This window comes from Aquarana catesbeiana, linkage group LG05, assembly GCF_042186555.1.
Source record: "Aquarana catesbeiana isolate 2022-GZ linkage group LG05, ASM4218655v1, whole genome shotgun sequence".
NCBI lineage: Eukaryota > Metazoa > Chordata > Amphibia > Anura > Ranidae > Aquarana > Aquarana catesbeiana.
In genome coordinates this window covers 635456662-635483630 of record NC_133328.1, presented here as the reverse complement: position 1 = coordinate 635483630, position 26969 = coordinate 635456662, and the positions used below count along the sequence as shown (strand labels likewise).

General features: G+C 45.3%; 1 protein-coding gene across 18 annotated transcripts in view; it reads right to left on the bottom strand.

Annotated features, from left to right (window-relative positions):
• The window catches only part of SCRIB (scribble planar cell polarity protein), a 278513-nt gene that overhangs the window by 98972 nt on the left and 152572 nt on the right, over positions 1–26969 (bottom strand). For all 18 annotated transcript variants that reach the window (XM_073632382.1, XM_073632388.1, XM_073632384.1 and 15 more), the window contains 4 exons: positions 21762–22082; positions 19311–19391; positions 7135–7401; positions 2596–2706 (listed from right to left, as the gene is read on the bottom strand). In XM_073632382.1, coding sequence (XP_073488483.1) covers positions 2596–2706; positions 7135–7401; positions 19311–19391; positions 21762–22082 — 780 coding nt within the window. The remainder of the gene's footprint in view (positions 1–2595; positions 2707–7134; positions 7402–19310; positions 19392–21761; positions 22083–26969) is intronic.

Here is a 26969-nt window from a genome sequence, read left to right as displayed (position 1 = left end):
GTCGGCACTTGCAAATACAGGGATATCTCCTAAACCGTGCAGGTTTAGGAGATATCCAGTGTAGCTACAGGTAAGCCTAATTATAGGCTTGCCTGTAGTAAAAAGTGGTTGTAAAGGGTTTACAACCACTTTAAAGCGCATACAGTTACTTTAACTCAGCATGTTTCGCCTATTGCTGGCTTCCTCAGAAGTTCCTTACTCCTAGGACTCCTGAGAAAGCCAACAATTGGCGAAACATGCTGAGCTGAAGTAACTGCATGCGCAATAAAGCCATTTAAATATTCCTTGATTATTTTTTTTTTTTTTTACATAAAACTGAAAACGCTATCTTTGTAGCTTTTACAATTTGTAAGAAACTTTGGATATTTTATTATAACCATTTTGTTTTCTTTGGCACCGTTAAAATCCCACTTTGTCTTTCTAAAAAGTAATTTTTGGGGGAAAAAAAATGCAGATTTTAACGTGTGCAAAAAAGGAAAAAACAATCCCAGTAGGAAAGTGGGGTCCTTTTTGAGCCTTCAAAAATTGGAAAGTGGCATCAGCAGAGGCGCCCAAAAATGAAGGATCCGCTGAGAAGTGGATTCCTCATTGATTCAGTATTTATTGCTCATAGAATATTATAAAATACAGACAACGTATTTCATGGCACACTAGCCACTTCCTCAGGATGGTCCATTAAAAACCTTAAACAGCTGTCTTTGCTGTTAGTGTGCTGGAAAGGCACGCTTTTGCCTGTGGGGTGTTTAAATAAAGGCGGCATGCGTGTAAGTGAGGAAGAGAACTTCCGGTAATTTGCGTTCACTAAAAGACGGCTCACTGCTGACAACCCAAGAATCCTGAGACCAGAGTGTAGGATCACCCCACTGACCCAGAATCCTGAGTGTAGGATCATATGGATCACCCTAATGAGCATCGAGCGCCACCCCTCTCTGCACAGGGACAGCCATATTTCCTGCAGTCTTTTACTTCAGGTTGTCTGATCCCCCCATTAGGGGGTTCACAAACCTTGTAGATGTGAGTACACCATTGCATTGAACCTTCTCTTTCTAGATTTCATCTATCTGCTAAACTACTACACCATAAGGAACTCTCCCACCACCTCTGACTTTTTGCTCCTTATCTTTGGAGGCTCCCTAACTATCCAAACCTAGAGCAAGTTTTATTTTAACTAAATGCATTCTATCAACTTTTTTTTTTTTTACTTAGTGTTGGAAAGAGGTCAAGGGTTACAGCTTTAGGCTTTAATTGCTGTGTCAACATATTGGAGAGATTTTCCCTCACAAGAAAAGGGAATTTTCCCCGTGTGAGTTTTTTTTTTAACAGCAAATAGGTGGAAAAATACTACATATAATTAAGGCTACTTAGATTTTTTTATTGATGACATAATATCAAAAATATAACACTAATGGTTAAAATATGAGCTATGGTACAGGAGATATAAAAGCAACAACACAAGTGAGACTGAACACAAATTACATCGTTTTCAAGTGCTAAAAATGTTAATAATGAGCGAATCCTACTTTAGAAGATCTCAGATTCAGGAGACATCGCACAATACAGCGTGATTGGTAACTATATAAACAAATGTTCATTACTATGGTATTTTATTTTATTTTGTGGTTAGGTTTATGAATTTCAATACATGTAAATATTTTCACAGCGTATTAATCCTCTGAAGAAGACCCGGCGGGGTCGAAACGCGTCAGTTTCGCTCATTATTAACATTTTTAGCGCTTGAAAATTATGTAATTTGTGTTAAAGAGGGAGTCCACCTACATCAACCTAAAAAAAAAAAATATTAAAAGCCAGCAGCTACAAATACTGCAGCTGCTGACTTTTAATACATGGCCACTTACCTGTCCCAGGGTCCAGTGATGTCGGCAGCCGACGCCGATAACCCACTCGATTCTCGGCAGCTGCCGCCGCCATCCTAGGTGAGGGAATCAGGAAGTGAAGCGTTGCGGCTTCACTTCCCGGTTCCCTACTGCGCATGCGCAAGTCACGCTGCGCATCATAACTGGTCCCCGCTATCTCCTGGGACCTGTGTGTTTCCCAGGAGACAGCGCAGAGGGACAGGAAGAGGCATAGACTCCTGTGGGAGTCTATGCCGGAAGTGGATGCAAATACCTGTCTTAGACAGCTATCTGCACCCCCCTCCCCCCTGAAAGGTGCCAAATGTGACACCGGAGCGGGGGAGGGTTCCGAAAAGCGGAAGTTCCATTTTTGTGTGGAACTCCGCTTTAAGTCTCACTTGTGTTGTTGCTTTTATATCTCCTGTACCATAGCTCATATTTTAACCATTAGTGTTATATTTTTGATATTATGTCATCAATAAAAAATCTAAGTAACCTTAATTACATGTAGTATTTTTCCACCCATTTGCTGCTAAAAAAACCCCACACGGGGGAAAATCTCCTTTTTTTGACACTTATCGGGGTGTGCAGCATCCTTCTTTTCTCAGTGTCTCCCCCTTTACAGATTTTCCCTCACTTGCATCCCCAGTTTTGAGGAGGGGGGGGGGGAATTGACAAACACAAGAAGCAAGGGGACACAAGATTTGGTCAGAGGTTGTACTTTACTGTTCCATATGCCCACCTTGGAGATGAAGACGCCCGGTTCTCGTACCCCAAACGGGTGGCTGGAATGGTCACTGCCCCCTACTATACTCAGACCCAGGGGACCCCCAGCCTTCATCAGGATGACTTCCTGCAGGAAAAAGACAAAATATCATTTAGATTTCTACAAATTGCGTCCCGTTTATTGAAAACATTGAAGTGTCCATTCACTGTAAAGTATCAAAAATTATATTTAGAAAGATGTCAATGAGCCACAAACATCTCAGATATCCCATCCTATTTTTTATATTACATTTTAACGCTTGCACCAGGAGCAGGGAGACTCCATGACCAGGGCAGACAAATTGCTCGTGTAGGATGGCAATTGGTGATTCAGTCGTGGCACAAAGAAAACGCTTGTGTTTAATGGAGAGAATGTTTATAAATCCAATCATCACTCATTGTTTTCCAAGTGTACATCTAGCCAAAAAAAAAAAAAAAAGCTTAAGTATAAGACGCCTACACTCACTGGCCACTTTATTAGGTACACCTTGCTGGTACCGGGTTGGACCCCCTGTTGCCTTCAGACCTACCTTCCTTCTTCTAGGCATAGATACAACAAGGTGTTGGGAACGTTCCTCAGAGATTTTGCTCCATAGTGACCTGATAACATCACACAGCTGCTGCAGATTTGTCGGCTGCACATCCATGATGCCAATCTCTCCTTCCACCACATCCCAAAAGGATTACAAGAAAAAGAATCACTGCTCCAGGTGTATAAAGATGAGGCTGGTTGGAATATCTTGCAGAGTGCCAGCCCTGGCCCCGCCTCCGTGGGAAACTTGGAAAGAAAGAAAGAAATGGCGGCACATCCAGAACTTTCGATTGCCTTTTATTTATTTTGCTTCACAAAGATAACACCAGAGACACCAGTGTCATCTTTGTGAAGCAAAATAAAAGGCAATCGGAAGTTCTGGATGTGCCGCCATTTCTTTCTTTTTTTACATCCCAAAGGTTCTCTATTGGATGAGATCTGGTGAGTGTGGAGCTCTATTGGATGAGATGTGGTGACTGTGGAGGCCATTGGAGGACAGGGACCTCATTGTCCAGTGGTGAGATGATTGGAGCTTTGTGACATGGAGCATTATCCTGCTGGAAGGAGCCATCAGAAGATGGGGACACTGTAGTCATAAAGGGATGGACATGGTCAGCAACAATTGTAGCCTCAGTTTCCTGTTCTTAGCTGACAGGAGTGGCAGCCGATGTGGTCTTCTGCTGTTATAGCCCATCTGCTTCAAGGTTCGATGTGTTGTGTGTTCAGAGATGGTATTCTGCATACCTTCGATGTAACGAGGGGTTATTTGAGTTACTGTCACCTTTCTATCATCTGGAACCAGTCTGCCCATTCTCCCCTGACCTCAACAAGGCATTTTCCTCCACACAACCGCCACCCACTGGATATTTTCTCTTTTTCAGACCATTCTCTGTAAACCCCCAAGAGATGGTTGTGTGTGAAAATCCAAGTAGATCAGCAGTTTTTAAAGCTGAGGTCCGGCCGTTTAAAAAAAAAAGTCAGCAGCTACAAATACCGTAGCTGCTGACTTTTAATAAGGGCACTTACCTGTCCAGCGAGCCCACGATGTCAGCCACCGGAGGCCGTTCCGTCCATCGGATCGTGTGCCGGCGCCGCCATCCTAACTAAGGGAAACAGGCAGTGGAGCCTTGCGACTTCACTGTCCGTTTTCTACTGCGCATGTGCGAGTCGCGTGGCGCTTTGTGAATGGCCCCATGGTTTTCTGGGACACACACATGGGGCAGCTCACCGAAGAGGAGGAAGTGAAGGAGCAGCGCCGCAGAATAGGAAGAGGCAGATTAGGAAGACTGCCTAGCAACAGGCATTTTTTGGTAAGTAAAAAAAAATTTTTTTTTTTAAATTTTTAAAAATTTTTTTTGTAGAATACTAATGTAATTTCTAATTTTAGGGTGGAGCTCCGCTTTAAAATACTCATACCAGCCCGCCTGGCACCAACAACCATGCCACGTTCAAAGTCACTTAAAGTGGTTGTTAAGCCACTTTCACATCTTCATACCATCCCCCCTGTGTTCTAATCCTGTGTGCCTCTGTGTGAGTGATTTATATTAAAAAAAATCAAATAGATAAAAAAAAAAAAAAAATCCTGCTGTACCTAATTTCAGAGCTCTTCTCAGCGATCACATGATCAGCTGGCTTTCTTCTCTCCCCATATAGATGCTGTGGGCGGGGCAGAGATTCCCCTGCTGATGTCACTTGGGAGATGAGAGGAGCGAGAGAGCCAGGTGATCATGTGATCCCTGAGAAGAGCTGTGAAATGAGGTATAGCAGACTTTTTTTTTTTATAAAATCACTCACACAGGGGAACACAGGATTAGAACACAGAGGGGATGGTATGAAGATGTGAACGTTATTTTAGCAGCAGGCATTGTCACAAGCTGACAGGCAGAGAGGGGAGGGGGGGAGAGCACAGAGGAGACATATAGCAGACTGGAGATGACGGAGGCACGTATGGATAACTCCAGTGTCAGGGCTCAGCAGCCCTGATATATTGGTGTCAGCATACCGGGATGGAGGGTATATAAACCAGGCAGGGTCAGCCAGGTGTTACAGGGGGCCAAATGACACAGCATAAGCACTGTGCTCTATAAAATGCTTTAAAGGAACAGGATTTTTAATTTTTTGGGGGGTTAACAAACGCTTTAAATTCCCTTTCTTCCCCATTCTGATGCTCGGTTTGAACTTTAGCAAGTCGTCTTCACCACATCTAGATGCCTAAACGCATTGAGTTGTTGCCATGCGATTAGCAATTTGTCTTACCAAGCAATTGAACAGGTGTACCTAATAAAGTGGCAGGAGAGTGTATATGTTGCCTTCCTTGGTTCCGTCCCCCCCCCCCCCATCAACGATAATAAAATGATTAAATAAAACCTTTCCGTTAACATTACATGCCTTATTTTAGATCCAGTAACAACATCGCTGCGTTTCTGGGCTTTTCTATGCAATGCAAGCAGAACATGGCGGGAGGAGCCGACAGGGTGCTGCACATAGCTACTTAAAAAACGTCACAGCAGCCCCCATCTCCTTACGCCTAACAAGAGCCCTCAGTCCGGATGCAAGCAGTGTGCTGGCTCTAAGACCCCTTTCACACTGGGGCGCTTTGCGGGCCCTACAGCGCTAAAAATAGCGCCTGCAAAGCGCCCTGAAAGAGCCGCTCCCTTCTCTCATGTCCTGAGGGCTTTCACACTGGAGCGGTGCTGGCAGGACGCTAAAAAAAGTCCTGCTAGCAGCATCTTTGGAGCAGTGAAAGAGCGGTGTGTATACTCCGCTCCTGCCCATTGAAATTAATGGGGCAGCGCGGCTATACCGCTGGTATAACGCTGCTGCAGCAGCGCTTTGCAGTGGTTTTAACCCTTTCTCGGCCGCTAGCGGTAAAGCTGCGCTAAAAATAGCCGCCGACGCACCCACCGCCCCAGTGTGAAAGGGGTCTTAGAAGGAGTTATGCTAATAATAAAATAAGCTAAAACAAAAGTAAAATAAGGAATAATTACTTCATGGGTGGGTATCAGTCTGGAGAGGTGGGTGTTCCAGGGGAGGATTCATTTGTATGTAGATCATCCCATGCTGAGCCTCCGCAATTAAAAAAAATTAAAATCTAAAAAAATTAAAGGGGTGGGGCCAGGGAGGAAAGGGCTAGAAATTAGGGGGTGTCAAACTGGCAGTCCTCCAGCTGTTGCAGAACTACAAGTCCCATCATGCCTCTGCCTGTGGGAATCATGCTTGTAACGGTCAGCCTTGCAATGCACCATGGGACTTGTAGTTCTGCAACAGCTGGAGGGACGTCAGTTTTGACACCCCTGGGCTAGATGATGCTGGGTGTTCTCCAGCCAGGAAATGAGGCGGGGGCTCTATCTGCTTCTAATGCACATTGTGAGAAGCTCACAGTGTGCAGTGAAATCAGGAGTAGGCCATTTCAGTTCAAGAGAAGGAGCCGGTACAACTGTGCAAGACTGAAGGGGAGGCCGGAGGGAGGCTTGGGGTCTGCAGTATATCCTAATTCTGCATCATATTCTTGAGGATTACTGAGGCTGGGTGCTGTGATGTTTTTAGGAAGTCATGTACAGCCTGCCCCTCCCACTAGCCATTGCATAGAGAACCACAGAGATCCAGTGATGACATCACTACGTCTAAAATAAGGTTAGCTTATTACATACTTCATAATAACGAACTCCCAAGAGAAGAAGAATGACCTCATAACCATGACTGCAGCAGGTTTGCAGAACCGGGAAGTCCAGCAGACCGCAACAATCATTCTCAGGGGGAGGCAACCTCGGCCCTCCAGCTGTTTTGAAACTACAAGTCCCATAAGACATTGCAAGACACTGACCATCACAGGTATGGCTCTTAGAGGCAGAGGCATGATGGGATTTGTAGTTTTCACCACAGCTGGAGGGCCGAGGGTTGCCTACCCCCTGGGTTTATGACTCCAACTTCCAGAAAAGTGTTTCGGGTGGAGTGACCCCCTTTATCAGGATGTACGGCACTTACCTCTATGGGATACTCGTCTTCCATCCTGTTACTGCTGTGATTCCTCGGTGAGGTCAGGTCCTCCTCTCCCTCTCCATTCTCGCTCTCTGCAGGAGGTGGCGGTGAGCGCGGCCGAGCTCTGTGAAGGGAAGGCGATGCTCTCGGGTCTGCCGGTGCCCCCGGTTGGACGGGTTCTCTCTCCACCAGTAGAGTGATGGTTGGGGAAGTGCTGGTAAGCAGTGCTACTGCCTGATCATGCCTGGCTTCTGTCATGTCTACGCCATTAATCTGGAATAATGTGCAGAGCATCAGCAATGCCATCCCATAACCCCGCCCCCCTCACTACACGCCCCGCCTCCAGGATGGTGGCCACCATTAACGTGTGGCCGGAGGAGGGCTTTAATTCCTCTGCAAGGACCAGGAAAGACCATACGTATATTCAAATGTTTACTGTATTATATAAAACATACGAGGAGTGAATGGTAAGTCTTAGGAAGGTTCTAGGATTAAGATGGCGATATCCTAAAGACTTCAATAGAAGTTCTATTAAAGCTTATGTAAGCCCAAGAACAAAAATGTAATATATTGCAACTGAAAAGACCTTAGATATGGAGGCTGCCTTCAATTTCTATTTTTCTGCAAATCCAAAATCAAGAATTTTACATCCAGACAGAGAAGGATAGCATGAAGAGCAGAAAACTTTAATTGTTCATCAAATAATTACAAAAAGACAACCAACACCGCCAAACTCATCTCTTCATCAAGGTTTGGATGCTGCATATATTGGCCCTGAGAGCTGGATGTGACCCTTTGCTTGCCTTCATCCAACCGGTTGGGCATCGTCCCCCCACGGACACCATCGATGGGGCACCATCCCCCCCCCCCCCCCCACAGACACCTTCGATGTGGCTCCCCCCCCACAGACACCTTCGATGGGGCACCGTTCCCCCCACAGACACCATCGATGGGGCACCGTCCCCCCCCCCCCCAGACACCATTGATGGGGCACCGTTCCACCTCCCCCCAGACACCATTGATGGGGCACCGTTCCACCTCCCCCCAGACACCATTGATGGGGCACCATCCCCCCCCCCCCCAGACACCATCGATGGGGCCAATGGGGCACCGTCCCCCCCCCCCAGACACCACTGATGGGGCCGCTGGGGCACCGTTCCCCCACCACGGACACCATCGATGGGGCACGGTTCCCCCACCACGGACACCATCGATGGGGCACGGTTCCCCCACCACGGACACCATCGATGGGGCACGGTTCCCCCACCACGGACACCATCGATGGGGCACCGTTACCTCACCACGGACACCATCGATGGGGCACTGTCCCCCCCCCCCCCACCAAGGACACCATCAACGGGGCACCTTCCCCCCCCCCCCCCCACCACGGACACCATCAACGGGGTACCCAATACAAATGGTGTGAATTGGCCTGGAGTGTTGTCATTCTAGGGCAAGAATGCTCTACTGGCGGGATCACCAGGTGTAAAAAAAAAAACTGAAAGATGAATGCAGCCATCACATCCAAGTACTGGTAAGCTGCAATATGTGGCAGGTTACTTGGGTTTAGATATTAGTATATCAGAACAATCTCAATACCTACAATTTTAATTTTACCCAGATCTAAATAAAACGTAAATTTAAAAAAAGAAGAAAAAAAAAAAAAGATATAGTATGCTGATAACTTCACTTAGATTTAGGAGAGAGCTGGAAGAAAGTTGTCAGAACACTTGAGGATGCGTTTGGTAAATACTGGAGTTATCACTTAGTCTGTGCTGATTAGTGTAGGCTATGAGCGGTGCGGAGGTATAGAGCACACAGAAGCCAGCGCTGACCGGGCAGTATACACTCTTACCACCGGCCGCGGGACGGGCAACTCATGCTCGTTACCCAAGACGGCAAAAAAAAAAAAAAAAAAAAAAAGGAGAGCGAATCCCTCCACCAGAAGAGAGACAGAACCAGGACAAGAAGAGGAGAGGCCAGAGGGAAGATTAGAGAGAGTAGTACAGAAAAATAAAAGATGGCGGACGAGCTTAGAGGGGAAAAAACAAAAATGGTTAGCAGGATCACAGCAGGCAAACAAAAAAAAACACAGAAATCACATTTCCTGCCTGCAGACCAAACTTCTGCGTCCTCCTCTCTTTGGGGTCGATTTACTAAAACTGGAGTGCGCAAACATCTGCCTCAAGATTTTTTTTTTGTCAAAGCTTAAATTGAACAAGCTGAAGTTAGAAGCTGATTGGCTCCCATGCAGAGCTGCACCAGGATCTTGAACTCTCCAGTTTTAGTAAATCAACCCCCATTATGTCCCGTTTTATCTTTGAACACAAAGGTTTACTTTCATGAAGACCCAGCATCAGATATATTTTCAGTAAAGCATGCTAAAGTTATACACTGGAAGAATTTCCTTTGACATTTTTCAATATAAGAACATTCCTACGTTTTTCTAAATCATTAGAAGGGGTCAAATCAGTGCTTGTTTTCGACTGCAGTGACGGAAGATTTCAAAAGAAGCAGGATGGAAAATTTCTCTTGAATATATGAGTTACATGCCTACCACTTCAACATTCTTTATCGATAAGTTTTTTATGCTTCTGTGATGCTTTTTTTAAGCTTTAATGAATGCCCTGTGTGTGTGTGTTGATTTTCTATTTGTTTTAAAGGGGTCCAGTAGAACCCCAACACAGTATTACCCCCATTCAGCAGATCCTCAGGTCATTAGTACCCCCATTCAGCAGATCCTCAGGTCATTAGTACCCTCGTTCAGCAGATCCTCAGGTCATTAGTACCCTCGTTCAGCAGATCCTCAGGTCATTAGTACCCCCATTCAGCAGATCCTCAGGTCATTAGTACCCTCGTTCAGCAGATCCTCAGGTCATTAGTACCCTCGTTCAGCAGATCCTCAGGTCATTAGGACCCTCGTTCAGCAGATCCTCAAGTCATTAGGACCCTCGTTCAGCAGATCCTCAAGTCATTAGGACCCTCGTTCAGCAGATCCTCTGCTCAGTAGTACCCTCAGCTTTGCCGATACCCCCCTTAGTAATAACACCCAGCTCTGCTGATCCCCCCTCTCTCTCTGGCCCCAGCTAACCTCCTGCTATATTGCCCCCCTATGCTGCTCACCAAGTGTGACATCTGCTAGTTTTCTCCTGATTCAGTCCCCCAGCTCTGCTGATCCTCTGGTTTATGGACCCTGCTCTCTCTCTGGCCCCGGCTGACCTGTGGCAACTGCACCAGACACTTCCAGAAGATATACAGCGCCTTGAAAAAGTATTCAAATCTTGAAATTTTCCACATTTTGTCATGTTACAACCAAAAGCGTAAAATGCATTTTATGGGGATTTTATGTGACCAACACAAAGTGGCATATCATTGTGAAGTGCAAGGAAAATAAACAGTTTTACTTTTTTTTTTTTTTACAAATATCGGTAAATATGTGAAAAGTGTGTATTTGTATTCAGCCCCCCTATACTCTGAAACCCCTAACTAAAATCTAGTGGAACCAATTGCCTTCAGAAGTCACCTAATTAATAAATAAAGTCCACCTGTGTGTAATTTAAGCAACATGAAGGCCAAGGAATACACCGGACAGGTCAGGGATAAAGTTGTGGAGAAGTATAAAGCAGGGTTAGGTTATAAAAAAATATCCCAAGCTTTGAACATCTCACGGAGCTCTGTTCAATCCATCATCTGAAAATGGAAAGAGTATGGGACAACTGCAAAACCTACCAAGACATGGCCGTCCACCTAAACTGACCGGCCGGGCAAGCAGAGGATTAATTACAGAAGCAGCCAAGAGGCCCATGGTAACTCTGGAGGAGCTGCACACAGGAAAACTATTCGTCGTGTACTCCACAAATCTGTCCTTTATGGAAGAGTGACAAGAAGAAAGACATTGGTGAAAGAAAGTCATAAGAAGTCCTGTTTGCAGTTTGCGAGAAGCCATGTGGAGGACACAGCAAACATGTGGAAGAAGGTGCTCTGGTCAGATGAGACCAAAATTGAACTTTTTGGCCTAAAAGCAAAACGCTATGTGTGGGGGAAAACTAACACTGCACATCACCCTGAACACACCATCCCCACCGTAAAACATGGTGGTGGCAGCATCATGTTGTGGGGATGATTTTCTTCAGCAGGGACAGGGAAGCTGGTCAGAGTTGATGGGAAGATGGATGGAGCCAAATACAGGGCAATCTTAGAAGAAAACCGGTTATGCCCCGTACACACGACTGGACTTTCCAGCATCAAAGGTCCAACGAAACGAATCCGTCGGACAATTCGATTGTGTGTGGGTTTTATCGGACCTTTTCTGTCTAAAAATCCTATGGACCTTAGAAATAGAACAAGTTTCAAATCTTTCTGACGACCTCGATTCCTACCAAAAAATCTGTTCGTCTGTATGCTAGTCCGACGGATCAAATACGACGCAAGGGTGGCTACTGGCTATGAGCTTCCTTATTCTGGTCCGGTCGTACGTCATCACGTTCGAAAAGAATCGGACTTTGGTGTGATCGTGTGTAGGCAAGTCCGTTTCGTTGGAACTCTGTCGAAAAGTCCTTCGGAGTTCAGTCCGACGAAAAGTCTGGTCATGTGTACGCGGCATTAGAGTCTGCAAAAGACTTGAGCCTGGGGCGGAGATTCAAATTCCAGTAGGACAACGACCCCAAACATACAGCCAGAGCTACTGTGGGATGGTTTGGATCAAAGCATATTCAAGATTGGCCCAAAGTCCAGACCTAAATCCAATTGAAAATTGCTGTTCACAGACGCTCTCCATCCAATCTGACAGAACTTGAGATATTTTGCAAAGAAGAATGGGCAAAAATGTCCCTCTCTAGATGTGCAAAGCTTGTAGAGACATCCCCAAAAAAGACTTGCAGGTGTAATTGCAGAGAAAGGAGGTTCTACAAAGTATTGACTCAGGTGGGCGCCATACAAATACACGCCACACTTTTCACATATTTGTAAAAAATGTTGAAAACCATTTATCATTTTCCTTCCACTTCCCAATTATATGCCACTTGGTGTAGTATAAAAACCCAACAAAATACATTTACGTTTTTGGTTGTAACATGACAAAATGTGGGAAATTTCAAGGAGTAGGAATACTTTTTCAAGGCAGTGTACACAGTCTGCTTGTTGGTTTACCAGTGCATCCTGGGATATCTCACAACTGCAATACCTCCAAAAACAAAGCAAAGTTAACGCTGAATAAAAGGTCCTCAAAAGCTACAGGTGCTGTAAAGCGAGTGTTGTTATAGACTTCTATGGAGGCTTTGGAGACAATTTGAAGCGATAGGAAAGCAACATGTAGTATCATTGTTGAAGCAAAGCAAAACACGTGAACAGGACTGTAAGGTAACCATTTTTTTTTTAGCGACAGGAGCTTCGATTAACATTCAGCCCTCATGCACACAGGCTGTTAAAATAACGTTATGAAAACGCCAGTATCTTTGCAGTGATTTTTTAAAACTTATTTCAGCTTTTTTCAGCGTTTTTGTAATAGCGTTTTTAAGCGTTTTTGAGCATTTTGAGCGTTTTTTAGCGGTTTTTTTTTTTTTTTCAAAATTTTTTTTTTTTTCAATGGATCAAAAACGTTAAAAAACGTTGGTGAATTACGTTTTTGAGCGTTAGAGCGTTTTTACAGCTGAAAAACGTCTCTCAGAACCCACTGGTCCTGGGTTTTTTTTACAGCTTAAAAACGCCTAGGTGGGCATGAAGCCATAGACTAACATAGACAGGCCTTTTTAAGCTGCAAAAAAAGCTCAAAAAAGCAGCTGTAAAAACGTCCGTGTGCATGAGGACTCCTTTCAAAAAGTGTTTCCAATGCCACATTTTGAAACAAGTGTAAACGAGCCCTAATAGTTTTTGTTCAGTAAAGTCCATTCATTTCAAAATTGAAAATGTTAAAAGCCAACAAAATCTTGAAATATTTTCTAGCGACTTTCAAATGTTCTGAGAAGTTGCGTTCAAATTTTCCTAAGAATTTTTGTTTTCAAAATTTTTCTAGTGTAACCCAGCTTAAGTAATGTGTCAGTGTGACTCTTCTAGGTATGTATTACCCCTCACAGGATATGACAGGACTCCCCCTGACAAACCTTTCATCTGCTTTTCTCTTAAGGACAGTACTATCTCTGTTGAGGCACTCCCCCCCCCCCCCCCCCCCATCTACGTCCCCAGCAGATATTTTGGCTCAGAGATAACGCAAAAATGTAAATTCCGGTGCCTGTGCAGTACTAGACTCAGAGACACAGATCAGCCCCTGCTGCAGCCTTTCACCTCCTGACTTGCTACAAAGTTACCATGTTGCAGTCTGATTACAGTGGGATAAGAGACTGAGGAAATGCTTCCTCCTCCTTGTAGCAGACCGATGGTATCTCCTCTAAGGCAAAGTCACTGACTGGAGACCAAGAATCCTGTGTGATCTTAGCTTCATACTGAAATAATCACCCTCTGGGAACGTATTCACCACCTTCATGTACAGGTATTTAAAGACTTCAATCCCATTCCCCCCTTATCCCTTCGTTCCTCCAGATTGTACATGTTAAAGCAGAACTAAACCGCTTCCGACTTACACCCCCCCCCACCACCACTCTTCTGTGCTGCCATCTTTAAAAACAACCTGCACGTGCGCAAATGCATTGGTGATATCTTCAAAGCATTTGGGAGCTGAAAGAGACCAGCTGTGCACATGCGCACACACGCCGCCAGCTTCTGGAAGATGGGCAACATAGCGCCCTGCAGCATATTAACCCCCACTGCCTCCTGGGATAGCCGTGTAACAGCTATCCCAGGAGGCCCAGGCCGAAAACCAGAAAGTGCTGCCTTGCAAAATGAAAAGCAACTTCGGCTCGGTTTGCACTAGTGCGACTTTTCATGCGATTTGGGACTGAAAAGTGGCATGACAAGTCGTACCCCATGATTTCCAATGAGTACTGTTCATATCTGTGCGACTTCAAAGTAGTCCCTGCACTACTTTGGTCCCACTTTGATGCGACTTGAGGTCCAAAGACCTCAAGAATACACAGGCATTGCTTCAAGTCGCGGCAAAAAATCGTGGCAAAATCACGCGACTTTGGGGAAACCGAGCCGAAGGCCCCTTTCACACTGCCGCGACCGTGATTTCAGGGAATGTCTGTGTAAACTTGAGGTCTACGGACCTCAACTCGCATCAAAGTCGGACCAAAGTAGTACAGGGACTACTTTGAAGTCGCACAGATATGAATGGTACTCATTGGAAATCACGGGATACGACTTGTCATGCAATTTTGCAGTCCCAAGTCGCAGGACAAGTGGCACAAGTGTGAAAGGGGCCTAAATGGTAAAAAAAAATTGAATAATTTTTGTTTCCATGTCTGTAAAAGGGAAAGGGAGGGACAAAATAAATTATTTGAGTGAGTTTAGTTTTGTTTTACGTTCCCCTGATGTGTTTTATCCCTCAGACCAATTTGCGCTATAAACTCATATGTATCAATAGTTCTGCTTTATGCTCCCATCTTTTTTTTTTTATGTTCTTAAAACGAAATAAAACTCTCCTCACTAAATTCGTAATCTGCTTTATCAGCGTAAGAGGCAATAGCCAACTCAGACTGGCCAATCAGAATTGACTTTTTATCAGTAAATTGCAAAAAATAAAAAAAAATTTCAGACAGTTGCTATGGGTTACAGCACTATGTACAATTGTACACCATCATTGCTGAGTGAGGAGTTCCCAACATCAAGATCCAAATCTCCTGCAGACACTGGTTATATTTAGAGGCTCCAGACCACAGGAACAGCATGAGGCTCAGCACTGGGCTCAATCTCACTCTATACAAAGGTTTACTAAATTAACTTTTCCTCCTGCATGTGACACATTTACTGCCTGTTAAAAAAAAAACTTTTTACTGAGTACAGGGAATAGTGAAATGTGAAGACCAGATTGTGTTCATAGCAACTAGAATCCAAATCCATTACAGAGGATCCCATTCAGGACTACCACACTGTGTGATATAAATATGTAGATCTCTTAAAACATTTTCCATCACTTGGTTAATCATGGGGCCGCTTAAAATGTGTCTGGTTAGTATTAAAAGTGTCAGTATCCCCCCCCCTCCTCCTCTTTGCAATTTGTTTCTAATTAATTGTGTGCCAACAGGTAAGAATACGTATTGCTGCTGCCACTGACCTACTCTAGCTTGTTAGTGGCAACAATCTGCGGGGCTCACCTACCGTCTGTAGTGTTGTCACCGGTTGAGCGCATGTTCCAAAGCAGCCGTGTCTATGAATTACTCATGATCCGAGTGACAGTGAGTGGGACCAGTCTGCCCCGCTGTGACCGGAGATACCACTGTCAGCACTATTACAGGCCCCGTCAGACTCCCAGTCACCAGCAGCACCTCATGGCGGGGCAGGTAAGAGTGTTGATGGACAGCGGCTCCTCCTGTCATTGCTATTCACAGTAAGGCAGACTTGGTCCAGTTCACCACCTGGATTAAAGAAACAGAATACAGTGACTGTAGAAAAGACCACATGGTCCATTAAGTCTGCCTGCTTTTTTTTTTGTTTTTTCTTCTGTAATCTTTTTGTCGGAGTATAGATCTAGATTTTTCCCCAAGCATGTTTAAGTTAAACTACTGTTGACTGACTGCCTACATCTGCTGCAAGTCTATTAGAAGCATCAACTACTCTTTTGGTAAAATAATACTTTCTAAGGTTAGTCTTCAACTTTCCTCCTTATGGTTTGAGCTCCTATATCCCTGTGTTCTGGAGCTTGGCTTTATATTGAAAATCCCGCCCTCCTGAACCTTATTCACCCCCTTCATGGATTTAAAGGTTTCAGCCATGTCCTCTGTCTCTTCTTTCCTCCAGACGGCACTGTATTACGTTCCTGAAGTCTCTCCTCATATTTCTCATTCCTCAGACGTTTCACCATAATTGTTGCCCATCTCTGGACTTGTTCTATCTGATCAATATCTTTTGTAAGTGAGGTCTCCAGAAGTGAACGTAGTATTCGAAATGAGGTCTCCCTAAAGATCTACATAGAGGAGTCAGGACCCCCTTCCTCCTGCTGGTGACCCCTCTAGTGATATAAAGATCTATATAGAGGATAATCAGAACCTCCTTCCTCCTCCTGGTGACCCCTCTAGTAATATAAAGATCTATATAGAGGATAATCAGGACCTCCTTCCTCCTGCTGGTGATCCCTCTAGTGATATAAAAGTGGTGGGCTAGCTGAAAAAAATTTTTTTTTAAAGCCAGCAGCTACAAATACTGTAGCTGCTGACTTTAAATAAGTAGACTTACCTGTCCTGGTTGCCCACGATGTCGGCCGCCCGAGGCCGACCCGTCCCTCGGCTCTCGGGTCCCGGCACCGCCATTCTAACTAAGGGAAACAGGCAGTGGAGCCTTGCGGCTTCACTGCCAGTTACCTACTGCGCACGCGCGAGCGGCATGGCGCGGCGCTTTGTGAATGGGACGTTATGTGTTGTGGGACACACACAGTTCCCATAACACACCGCGCCCCATTCCCCAGAAGACAACGCGGGGAGCAGAAGACTGAAGATCACCACAGTGTAGGAAGAGGCAGATTAGGAAGACTGCCTAGCAACAGCCATTTCACGTAAGTTAAAAATTTTTTTTTTTTTTCCTCAATTTTTTTAGGTATTTTTTATGCAATTTTTTTTTTTTTTTTTTTTTAGGGTGGACCTCCACTTTAAGTTCAAGTCTCTCCTCATATTTTTCATCCCTCAGACCTTTCACCATAATTGTTGCCCATCTCTGGACTTGTTCTATCTGATCAATATCTTTTGTAAGTGAGGTCTCCAGAAGTGAACGTAGTATTCGAAATGAGGTCTCACCAAAGATCTACATAGAGGAGTCATGACCCCCTTCCTCCTGCTGGTGACCCCTCTAGTGATATAAAAGTGGTGGGCCAGCTGAAAAAACATTTTTTAAAAGCCAGCAGCTACAAAACACAGTAGCTGCTGACTTTTAATAAGCACACTTACCTGTCCAGGGTGCCCGCGATGTCGGCTGCCCGAGGCCTACCCGTTCCTCGGCTCTCAGGTCCCGGTGTCTTGCCGAAAATGTTCCCCCCGGCGGATAAGGACCACCCCTGTATTGCGCAGGCGCAGTACTAAGCTTGCCGAAAAAGTTTCCCTGACAGAGAGCCGCCGAAAATAGCTGAACATGCACAGCTGAGAGTCAGCTGTACACCACAATGAACACCACATTCTAACAGAGGCTCCCGATGCTACCAGACAATGCCGCACGCTCCCGATGCTCGTGCAAACAGCTCTGCCCTTTAATTTAATATTCAACCTCTTCTATAGCATCCGCCCCTTACCACGATATGACAGTAATACACCCGCCCCTTGCAGAGTAGCACGAGCATCGGGAGCGCGCGGCAGCGTCGGGCACAATGTCCTGCTCATTGCGCAGGTGCCGTCTACAGCTATTTAGCTTCGGAGATTTTCGGAGGTTCCCTTGATGTTCATACTGCACAAGGGCTGCGCCGTACAGGGGGGGGTCATTATCCGCCGAGGCGAACTTTCTTGGCAGAACACCGGCGCCGCTATTCTAACTAAGGGAAACAGGCAGTGAAGCCTTGTGGCTACACTGCCAGTTCCCTACTGCGCATGCGCGAGTCGCGCAGTGATTTGTGAATGGGGCGCGCTGTGTTGTGGGACACACAGTTCCCAGAACACACCGCGCCTCATTCCCCAGAAGACAACACGAGGAGGAGAAGACTGAAGATCACCGCGGTGTAGGAAGTGGCAGGTTAGGAAGATCTGCCTAGCAACAGCCATTTCAGGTAAGTTAAAAAAAATATTTTTTTTTTCTCCAGATTTTTAGGAACATTTTGATGTAATGTTTTTTTTTTTAGGGTGGCCCTCCACTTAAAGATCTATAAAGAGGAATCAGGACCTCCTTCTTCCTGCTGGTGGTCCCTCTAGTGATATAAAAGATCTATATGGAGCAGTAGTCATCAACCCTGTCCTCAGGGCCCACTAACAGGCCAGGTTTTATGGATTACCTTGGAGGAGATGCAAACTAGAATACTGCAATCACTGAGCAGCAAATGAGATCACCTGTGATGTATTTCAGTTATCTTGCAAACCTGGCCTGTTAGTGGGCCCTGAGGACAGGAGTTGATGACCACCGATATAGAGCAATCAGGACCTCCTTCCTCCTGCTGGTGACCCCTCTAGTGATATAAAGATCTATATAGAGGAATCAGGACCTCCTTCCTCCTGCTGGTGATCCCTCTAGTGATATAAAGATCTATATAAAGGAATCAGGACCTCCTTCCTTCTGCTGGTGACCCCTCTAGTGATATAAAGATCTATATAGAGGAATCAGGACCTCCTTCCTCCTGCTGGTGACCCCTCTAGTGATATAAAGATCTATATAGAGGAATCAGGACCTCCTTCCTCCTACTGGTGACCCCTCTAGTGATATAAAGATCTATATAAAGGAATCAGGACCTCCTTCCTCCTGCTGGTGACCCCTCTAGTGATATAAAGATCTATATAGAGGAATCAGGACCTCCTTCCTCCTACTGGTGACCCCTCTAGTGATATAAAGATCTATATAGAGGAATCAGGACCTCCTTCCTCCTCCTGGTGATCCATCTAGTGATGTAAAGATCTATATAGAGGAATCAGGACCTCCTTCCTTCTGCTGGTGATCCCTCTAGTGATATAAAGATCTATATAGAGGAATCAGGACCTCCTTCCTCATGCTGTTGGTCCTTCTAATGATGAACCCCAGAATTATATTCCCTTTCCTCACTGCCAGGCCACACAGTGGATACTAGAACAAGAGAGAAGAACAGAATAAGTATGGCATCAAGTCATTATAGCCTTGATTTTCTTCTCTTTTGGTCCTTAGGCTTTTGCAATATCTCTGAATCACCCAATGACAAGCATTCAATTCGTACCAGATAACATGGAGGAACTGTAAGCACATGGAGTGCTGTGTTTGTTCATTGAATGTTCAGACATTGACAGGCACAGGGCTACCACATGAACAATACCGAAGGTGTACATCCAGATCTAGTAGAAGTACCAAAAACCAGATATATACTGTACAGAACATGTTACAAATGTATTTCGCCAATCTGCTTTACCAGAAGAAGGAGGAGAGGGGGGCGCACATCTGTACGCTGGGATTGGCAGACAACAGTAGAGGCTACTTACTGACAAGACCCGATCTCCGACTCTGAGGGTCCCGTCCCGGTGAGCGGCTCCGCCTTCTGCGATCCGTGAGATGAATATACCCTAGAATGAGAGATGGCACGGTTTTATATAAAACAAGAGGTGACAGAAATCAGCCGGCTCCTGGGCTGTGACTCCAGAGACGGGACGAAGCCATGCTCATCAGCCTTCCAAAAATACCCCAACTCCAGGTCTGCGTAAATGGCCAGGGGGGGGGGGCAGGTGTCACATAACAGGGGGAAGCTATTTTCAGCCCCGGGACTTTGGTTTAGCTAGATGTACCCAGTATAAATCCATGCTGCAGACAGAACAGACATTGCTGCAGGGATGGCAGTAAAGCTGCAGGAGAAGACGTATGACGGCGGCAGATATTTCCAGACACTTCAGAGTGAAATAGGGAAGATGCCGAGCAATCCATACTGCGAAGTTCAGCTATTAGGGGCTTTTTTTTTTTCGCAACATGTCTACACGTAGCACTTGGAGTGACAGCAGCCCCCCGATTCCCCTATACAAGTGACGTGCCCACCTGTTCCTATTCAACAGCTCAGTAAACAAAAACAGATGAAGACACAATAACCCACCACCGCTCACCATGTCACTTCAACCGACTGCCAGGCGACTAAAGGACAAAGCTCTGAACCTTCTTCTAGTTTTGGAGATCCACACATTCTATTTGTGAGGAAGAACACTGTCCCCAGCAAAGAAAGTGATGGGAAGACCAAAACTTTAGAGATGTCACAAAAACAGGAAGGGGGGGGGGGGGGGGGGGTATCTTCCAATGGGGGCTCGTGTCTAAGAGGGCATTACCCAGACTTCAGGGGAGTTCCTTTAATAAAAAAGGGCCAGTTTACTGTCCTCCAAACTTTAGGGGGGCCGGACTGTGTCCATTGGGGGGTAGAAAATGCCCCAGCTTCAGAGAGTAAAAAATGCCTTGTGTGTCATTGGGAGGAACTCTACCTGATCGCTGGTGTCATTGGAAGGAATTGTGCCCCATTATTGTAGTCATTGCGAATTGTGACCGATTGTATGATGTCATTGGAAGGAATTGTGCCTGGTTGTTGGTGTCATTGGAAGAAATTGTGCCCGGTTGTTGGTGTCATTGGGAGGAATTGTGCCCGATTGTTGGTGTCATTGGGAGGAATTGTGCCCGATTGTTGGTGTCATTGGGAGGAATTGTGCCCGATTGTTGGTGTCATTGGGAGGAATTGTGCCCGATTGTTGGTGTCATTGGGAGGAATTGTGCCCGATTGTTGGTGTCATTGGGAGGAATTGTGCCCGATTGTTGGTGTCATTGGGAGGAATTGTGCCCGATTGTTGGTGTCATTGGGAGGAATTGTGCCCGATTGTTGGTGTCATTGGGAGGAATTGTGCCCGATTGTTGGTGTCATTGGGAGGAATTGTGCCCGATTGTTGGTGTCATTGGGAGGAATTGTGCCCGATTGTTGGTGTCATTGGGAGAAATTGTGCCCGATTGTTGGTGTCATTGGGAGAAATTGTGCCCGATTGTTGGTGTCATTGGGAGGAATTGTGCCCGATTGTTGGTGTCATTGGGAATTGTGCCCGATTGTTGGTGTCATTGGGAATTGTGCCCGATTGTTGGTGTCATTGGGAATTGTGCCCGATTGTTGGTGTCATTGGGAATTGTGCCCGATTGTTGGTGTCATTGGAAATTGTGCCCGATTGTTGGTGTCATTGGAAATTGTGCCCGATTGTTGGTGTCATTGGGAATTGTGCCCGATTGTTGGTGTCATTGGGAACTGTGCCCGATTGTTGGAGTCATTGGGAACTGTGCCCGATTGTTGGAGTCATTGGGAACTGCGGCCGATTGGTGGAGTTATTGGGAATTGCGGCCTATTGTTGGTGTCATTGGGAGTAATTGTGCCCCATTGCTGATGCCATTGGGAGGAATTGTGCCCCTTCATTGGTGTCATTGGGAGGAATTGTACCCCATTGTTGGTGTCATTGGCAGGAATTGTGTACCATCGCTGGTGTCATTGGGAGGAACTGTGCCCCTTCGATGGCGTCAGTGAATGAAATAGTGCCCCAAAGGGCCAGATAAAGCAAAGAGCCGCATCCGGCCACAGTTTGGAGAGTATGGAAAAGGAAATTAATTGTAATATACCCTTCTGTCACGTCACGTCACCCCCCCCCCAATAAAAAAAACAAAAAACAAAAAAACAAAAACACAAAAAACTTTTCCTACTGCTAAGATGGTCTTGACCATACATGTACTTTAAGTAAAACCGCTCAGGCATAACTTGACACGTATTTATCAGAGTGGTCAGTGGTTTCAATTATTTTTTGGGACTGGAGCACTGCAAATTTAAATGGTTATTTCAATAAAAAAGGAAAGTGCATGGACGCCCTTTGGAAAAAGGGACAGGATTTTAAAGGAGACCGCCACTAATTTGAATCTCAGTGGAAAGTACTCACAGTGTCTCCAGCCCGATACGGGGTGCTCCCCACACCACCAGCAATGCTGAATCCAAGACCTTTGTCATTGCGCATCAGACAGGCGGAGATTCGCTCCTTAACGCTTTCCAAACACTCCTCCTCTTCCTCCGGAAAGGGGATGACGACGCGTTTTTCCCGAGGGTTGTAATCGTCCTCTGGCCGCAGCGGGGTGACTGTGATGGGGTTTTCAGGCTCCACCATTCTCTCCCGCAGTACGGTCATAGATACGGAGGTTCCGGAACTGCGCAGGGCCTCCACCGCCATATGATGTTCTGCGTTACGGAGCTCGACGCCGTTCACCTGGTAGAAAACCAGACGACATCAAAATAGAGGACAACCGATAATGTCCTTATACATTTACATATTGCCTGCAGATTTCCTTTAATTTTTGTTTTTTGTTGTGCCATACTTTGGTTTACAACCATTTTAACTCGGGAAGGTTTTACTCGCCCCCACGACCAGGCCATTTTTTCCTATGCGGCACTGCGTTGCTTTAACTGACAATCGAGTGGTCATGCAACACGGCACCCAAACGAAAAGTATATGATTTTTTTTTCACACAAATAGAGCTTTCTTTTGGTGGTACTCTGCATTTTTATTTTTTACTATATAAACGAAAAAAGACTGACAATTTTGAAAAAAAAAATAATAATAATAAGTGACATTATTACAGTGATCAGTGCTAATAATATGCACGGTCACTGCATACCTCCCAACATTTTGAGATGAGAATGAGGGACACCTACTAACAAACGTATGTAGGCATAGGACACACCCCCTTAAAGGAGAATTAACCAAAAAAAAAGGATTAACCACTTGCTGCCCGCCCGCCGTCATAAGACGGCGGGACGGTGCAGCTGTTGTTCTGGGCCGCCGTCATATGAAGGCGCAGCCTTCCAGGCAGCCCAGGGGGCGCGCATGCCGCATCGCTCGGGTCCCAATGCGCGTGCCCGCACCCGCGATTGCCCGGTAACCGAGCAGGACCGTGGATCTGTGTGTTTAAACACACAGATCCACGTCCTGTCAGATGGGGAGGAGATCGATGGTGTGTTCCTTGTACATAGGGACACCGATCGGTCTCCTCCCCTTGTGAGTCCCCTCCCCCCACAGTTAGGAACACTCCCTAGCAACAAATTTAACCCTACAGCGCCCCCTCCTGGTTAACCCCTTCATTGCCAGTCACATTTATAAAGTAATCAATGCATTTTTTAGCACGGATTCGCTGTATAAATGTGAATGGTCCCAAAAATGTGTCAAAATTGTCCGATGTGTCCGCCGCAATATCGCAGTCACGATAAAAATCGCAGATCGCCGCCATTACTAGTAAAAAAAAAAAATAATAAAAATGCTATAAATCTATCCCCTTATTTTGTAGATGCTATAACTTTTGCGCAAACCAATAAATATATGCTTATTGCGATATTTTTTACCAAATATATGTAGAAGAATACGTATCGGCCTAAACTGAGGGAAAAATTTGTTTAAAAAAAAAAAAAAATTTGGATATTTATTATAGCAAAAAGTAAAAAATATTGTGTTTTTTTCAAACTTGTCACTCTTGTTTTGTTTATAGCACAATAAAAACCACAGAGGTGATCAAATACCACCAAAAGAAAGCTCTATTAGTGGGGAAAAAATGATAAAAATGTCATTTGGGTACAGCGTTGTATGACCGCGCAATTGTTATTCAAAGTGGGACAGCGCTGAAAGCTGAAAATTGGCTTGGGCAGGAAGCGGGTGAAAATGCCTTGTATGGAAGTGGTTAAATAAATTTTTTTTTTTACCACCACTATTCCTTTATATTGGCTTTTAAAAAAGTACAAATGCAGCAATTTAGAAATTGGATGGAAGGTTTAGCACTGGGAAACACTTTTTGAAAGATAAAAAGTGCATTTTATATACAACTATATAGATCAGACCAAAATGAGGGACAAACGACAAGGAAAGAGGGACAGAGGGACATTGCTCCAAATCAGGGACAGTTGGGCGCTATGGTCACTGTACTAAGGACACTGGGCAGTAAGGGGTTAACATCTAGGGGGTTATAAGGGGTTAAACATGTGCCTAACAAGTGTATATGTGTGTACCGTGTGCTGATTTTACCCAGGATCTAGTTGTTGCTTAGCAAGAAATGAACAAACAACGAGATCCCCTGCCACGGAACACAGCTCTGTGTTGTTTACTTTCACAGAGCAGTGTTCGGGGAAGCTCAGAGCCGATCACTGGGTGCCAGCAGTCAATCATTGGCCCGGGACCCGGTGATCGGCATGTGCTTCGACGAATCACAGCACATCCGGGTGCAGTACCCGGAAATGCAGAATCACTGATATATACAGGATTCTGTGCAGACAGCCTGCACTGTAGCAGTCGGTCAAGTAGTTAAAGCAGTATTAAACTCAAAAGCAAAAATTTACAAGAACTGCAGCTTACCAATTCTTAGATGTGGCTGCATTTGTTTTCTTTTTTTTTTAATTTAAAGTGGATGTAAACCCAATGTCATCCTTTCTAAACTCCTGCCATAGGGGTTATCTATAAGGATATACACGCCTCGTGCATGTATCTTTACCTGTCAAATGTCTCCCCTCTGTCTGTTATGAGACCTGAAAAACTGCAGATTCTGTGGGCGGGTCTGTTGTCTGGAGATCGGTGGGTGGAGTCGTGATGTCAGTAGACTCCCCGCCCACCTCTACACTCCCCTTGTCAATATGCATTTTCTCCTGTGTATTTCTTATACTGAACTTCTGCTATGATCTCTAACATCCAGTGAAAAGACAGGAAAGTCACCACATGACTTCAGCATACCAAATCATGATGAGGTGTGGAACAGCCAATCCCTGCAGAGCTGCTGAAGAAAGGAGTGGGGGAGGGAATTAAAAAATAATGCCTGTGTCTTAGGCTAGTGCACGAGATATGTAAATCACCTGTCACTCACAGCAAGGGGGAGGAGCTGACAAAGTTTTTCTCAGTTTGTCAAGTTTTATCTCACTGAACAATAAAAGAGGATTGCTCAGAGCTGGATTAACTCTTTGTGGCAAGACTGGGCTCAAATGATAGGAAATCTTATACTCTACATTATGACATCAAAAAAAAAAAAAATTTCGGGTTTACATCCACTTTTAACTTTTTTTTTTTTAACCGATAATTCTGCCAGTAAGTCCACTTACTTTAGCAGACCAAGCTGTCCAGACAAAATAACAGCTAGAGGGTTGAGGCAAGCCATTTACCACGGACAGGGGTGCTTACAATTATCAGCTTTTATTCATTTATGTAAAACCTTAATGCCAAAAAAGGGAATAAAAAAATGCTGTAACTACTTATAAAGTGTTAGCTGGAGTTTAATTAGTTAGTCAAGTCCATCTAAATCTGCTAGTCTCAGGCTGCATTCACACCTGAGCGTATCTTTTCAGGCGGAAAGTCGCGCGATTTTTGCACAGGTCAGAAGGTCACCGATGTAAAAAACCGCTTGTAATCTGCCCAAAAAAAGAAGCTCATGTACTATTTTGAGCTTCAGGCCTTTTGCTTAAGGAGACAGAACGCTCAATTGTGAATGAACAGGGGCCATTGAAATGAACGGGATTTTGCTTGTTGGGCGTTTTACGAGCGGAAAACGCTCAGGTGCGAATGCAGCCTAAAGCCCCATACACACGATCAGAAAATCGTGCAGGAAAATACTGCTTTCGAAGCGATCGTACGATAATCGGATCGTTACTATAGAGCTTTTCGAGAGCCAATCAGGACAGTTCAATGTTATGCTATCGGACATGCACGGCGCCCTGGACAGGTGAGTGTCCTTATTTAAAAAGTCAGCAGCTGCAGTATTTGTAGCTGCTGACTTTAAAAAAAAAAAAAAAAATTCGGAGGACCTCCGCTTTAAGTAAACTCATCAGATTCGATCTGAGATTAGCATGCAAAAAAAATACGAACGATCATTCGTCTGATAATCTCATTGTGTGTGTATGGGGCATAACACTTCCCTTCCCCCAGACTGACAATGCTGCTTGTCCCAAGGTGCCTGCTTTACTTTTTCATCCAGAGTGGGGGGGGGGGGGGGGGGGGGCGGCTCTAATAAAGGGCGTGTGTTATTGCCCAGATGAAACAAAGGGGGAAAAAAAGCTACTGCAGCCGGAAAATGAATGCAGCCCCCACATCTAACGATTGGTAAGCTGCAATATATTACATTTTTGTTTATGTGTTTAATACTGCTTTAAGCTAACAGATTATAGGTCAACTTTAATTGCAAATGTGATCACTGACCCGATCAATAACAGCCGATATCCTTGTGTTATTTTAACCCCTTCCCACCCGCCCCGGCACCCCTTTAAAAAAGAAAAGTTCTGAATGCCAGGTGGGACTGGAAAGATCGGCCGATCATGTGACCACTGTGATTGGCTGTCCTCATAGTCAGAAGCCTGTCTCACTGGCTGCCGATCATTAGCGCTGACCAAGAGCGGTCTTGCACAGCTCGGTCTGTGTGCTGGGGGCAAGCGGTGTGTGCGCTTTCAGCAGCAGAAACAGGCCGCCCAGCGAGGCGCGTGCGCAGCGTGTGGGGCTTTAAAGACCACCCTCTTGCCGCCGCACATATGTTAGGCAGTGGTGAAGGGGTTAATATTTTGCCCGGGCTTTCCCATACAGTAAAACCTTGGTTTGAGAGTAAATTGGTTAGAGAGCGTTTTGCAAGACAAGCAAAATTTTTAAACAAATTTTGACTTGATATACAAGTAGCGTCATGTCACAACTGAGTATAAAACACAACAGAGGCGCCTCTAAGTGTAGCAATATGGTTACATTTAATGAAGGTACAACATTTAACCAGTCACATGGTTGGTGATTAAAACAGGAACATCTAAGTGATGCGGGCATCAAGGGGTAAAGCTGTCCACATAGACCGTCCTCCGCACTGCAATTGACGTCATCCCTTCCATGCTGCGCTCCACGCCTCACTTTCAGATCGCTCTACTGCAGGGTAGTCTTCCCGGTCATGACTGCAGACTGACAGCGGTGAGAGCCGGCAGTGCGGAGGGACGGTCTATATGGTCAGCTTTACCCCGGATGTCTGCATATTTCGATGTGCCTGGTTTAACCACATGCCGACCAGCGCACGACGATGTACGTTGGCACAATGGCACGGCTGGGCAAATGGGCGTAAGGTACATCCCCTTTAAATGACGGCATTGTGGGCACACGCGC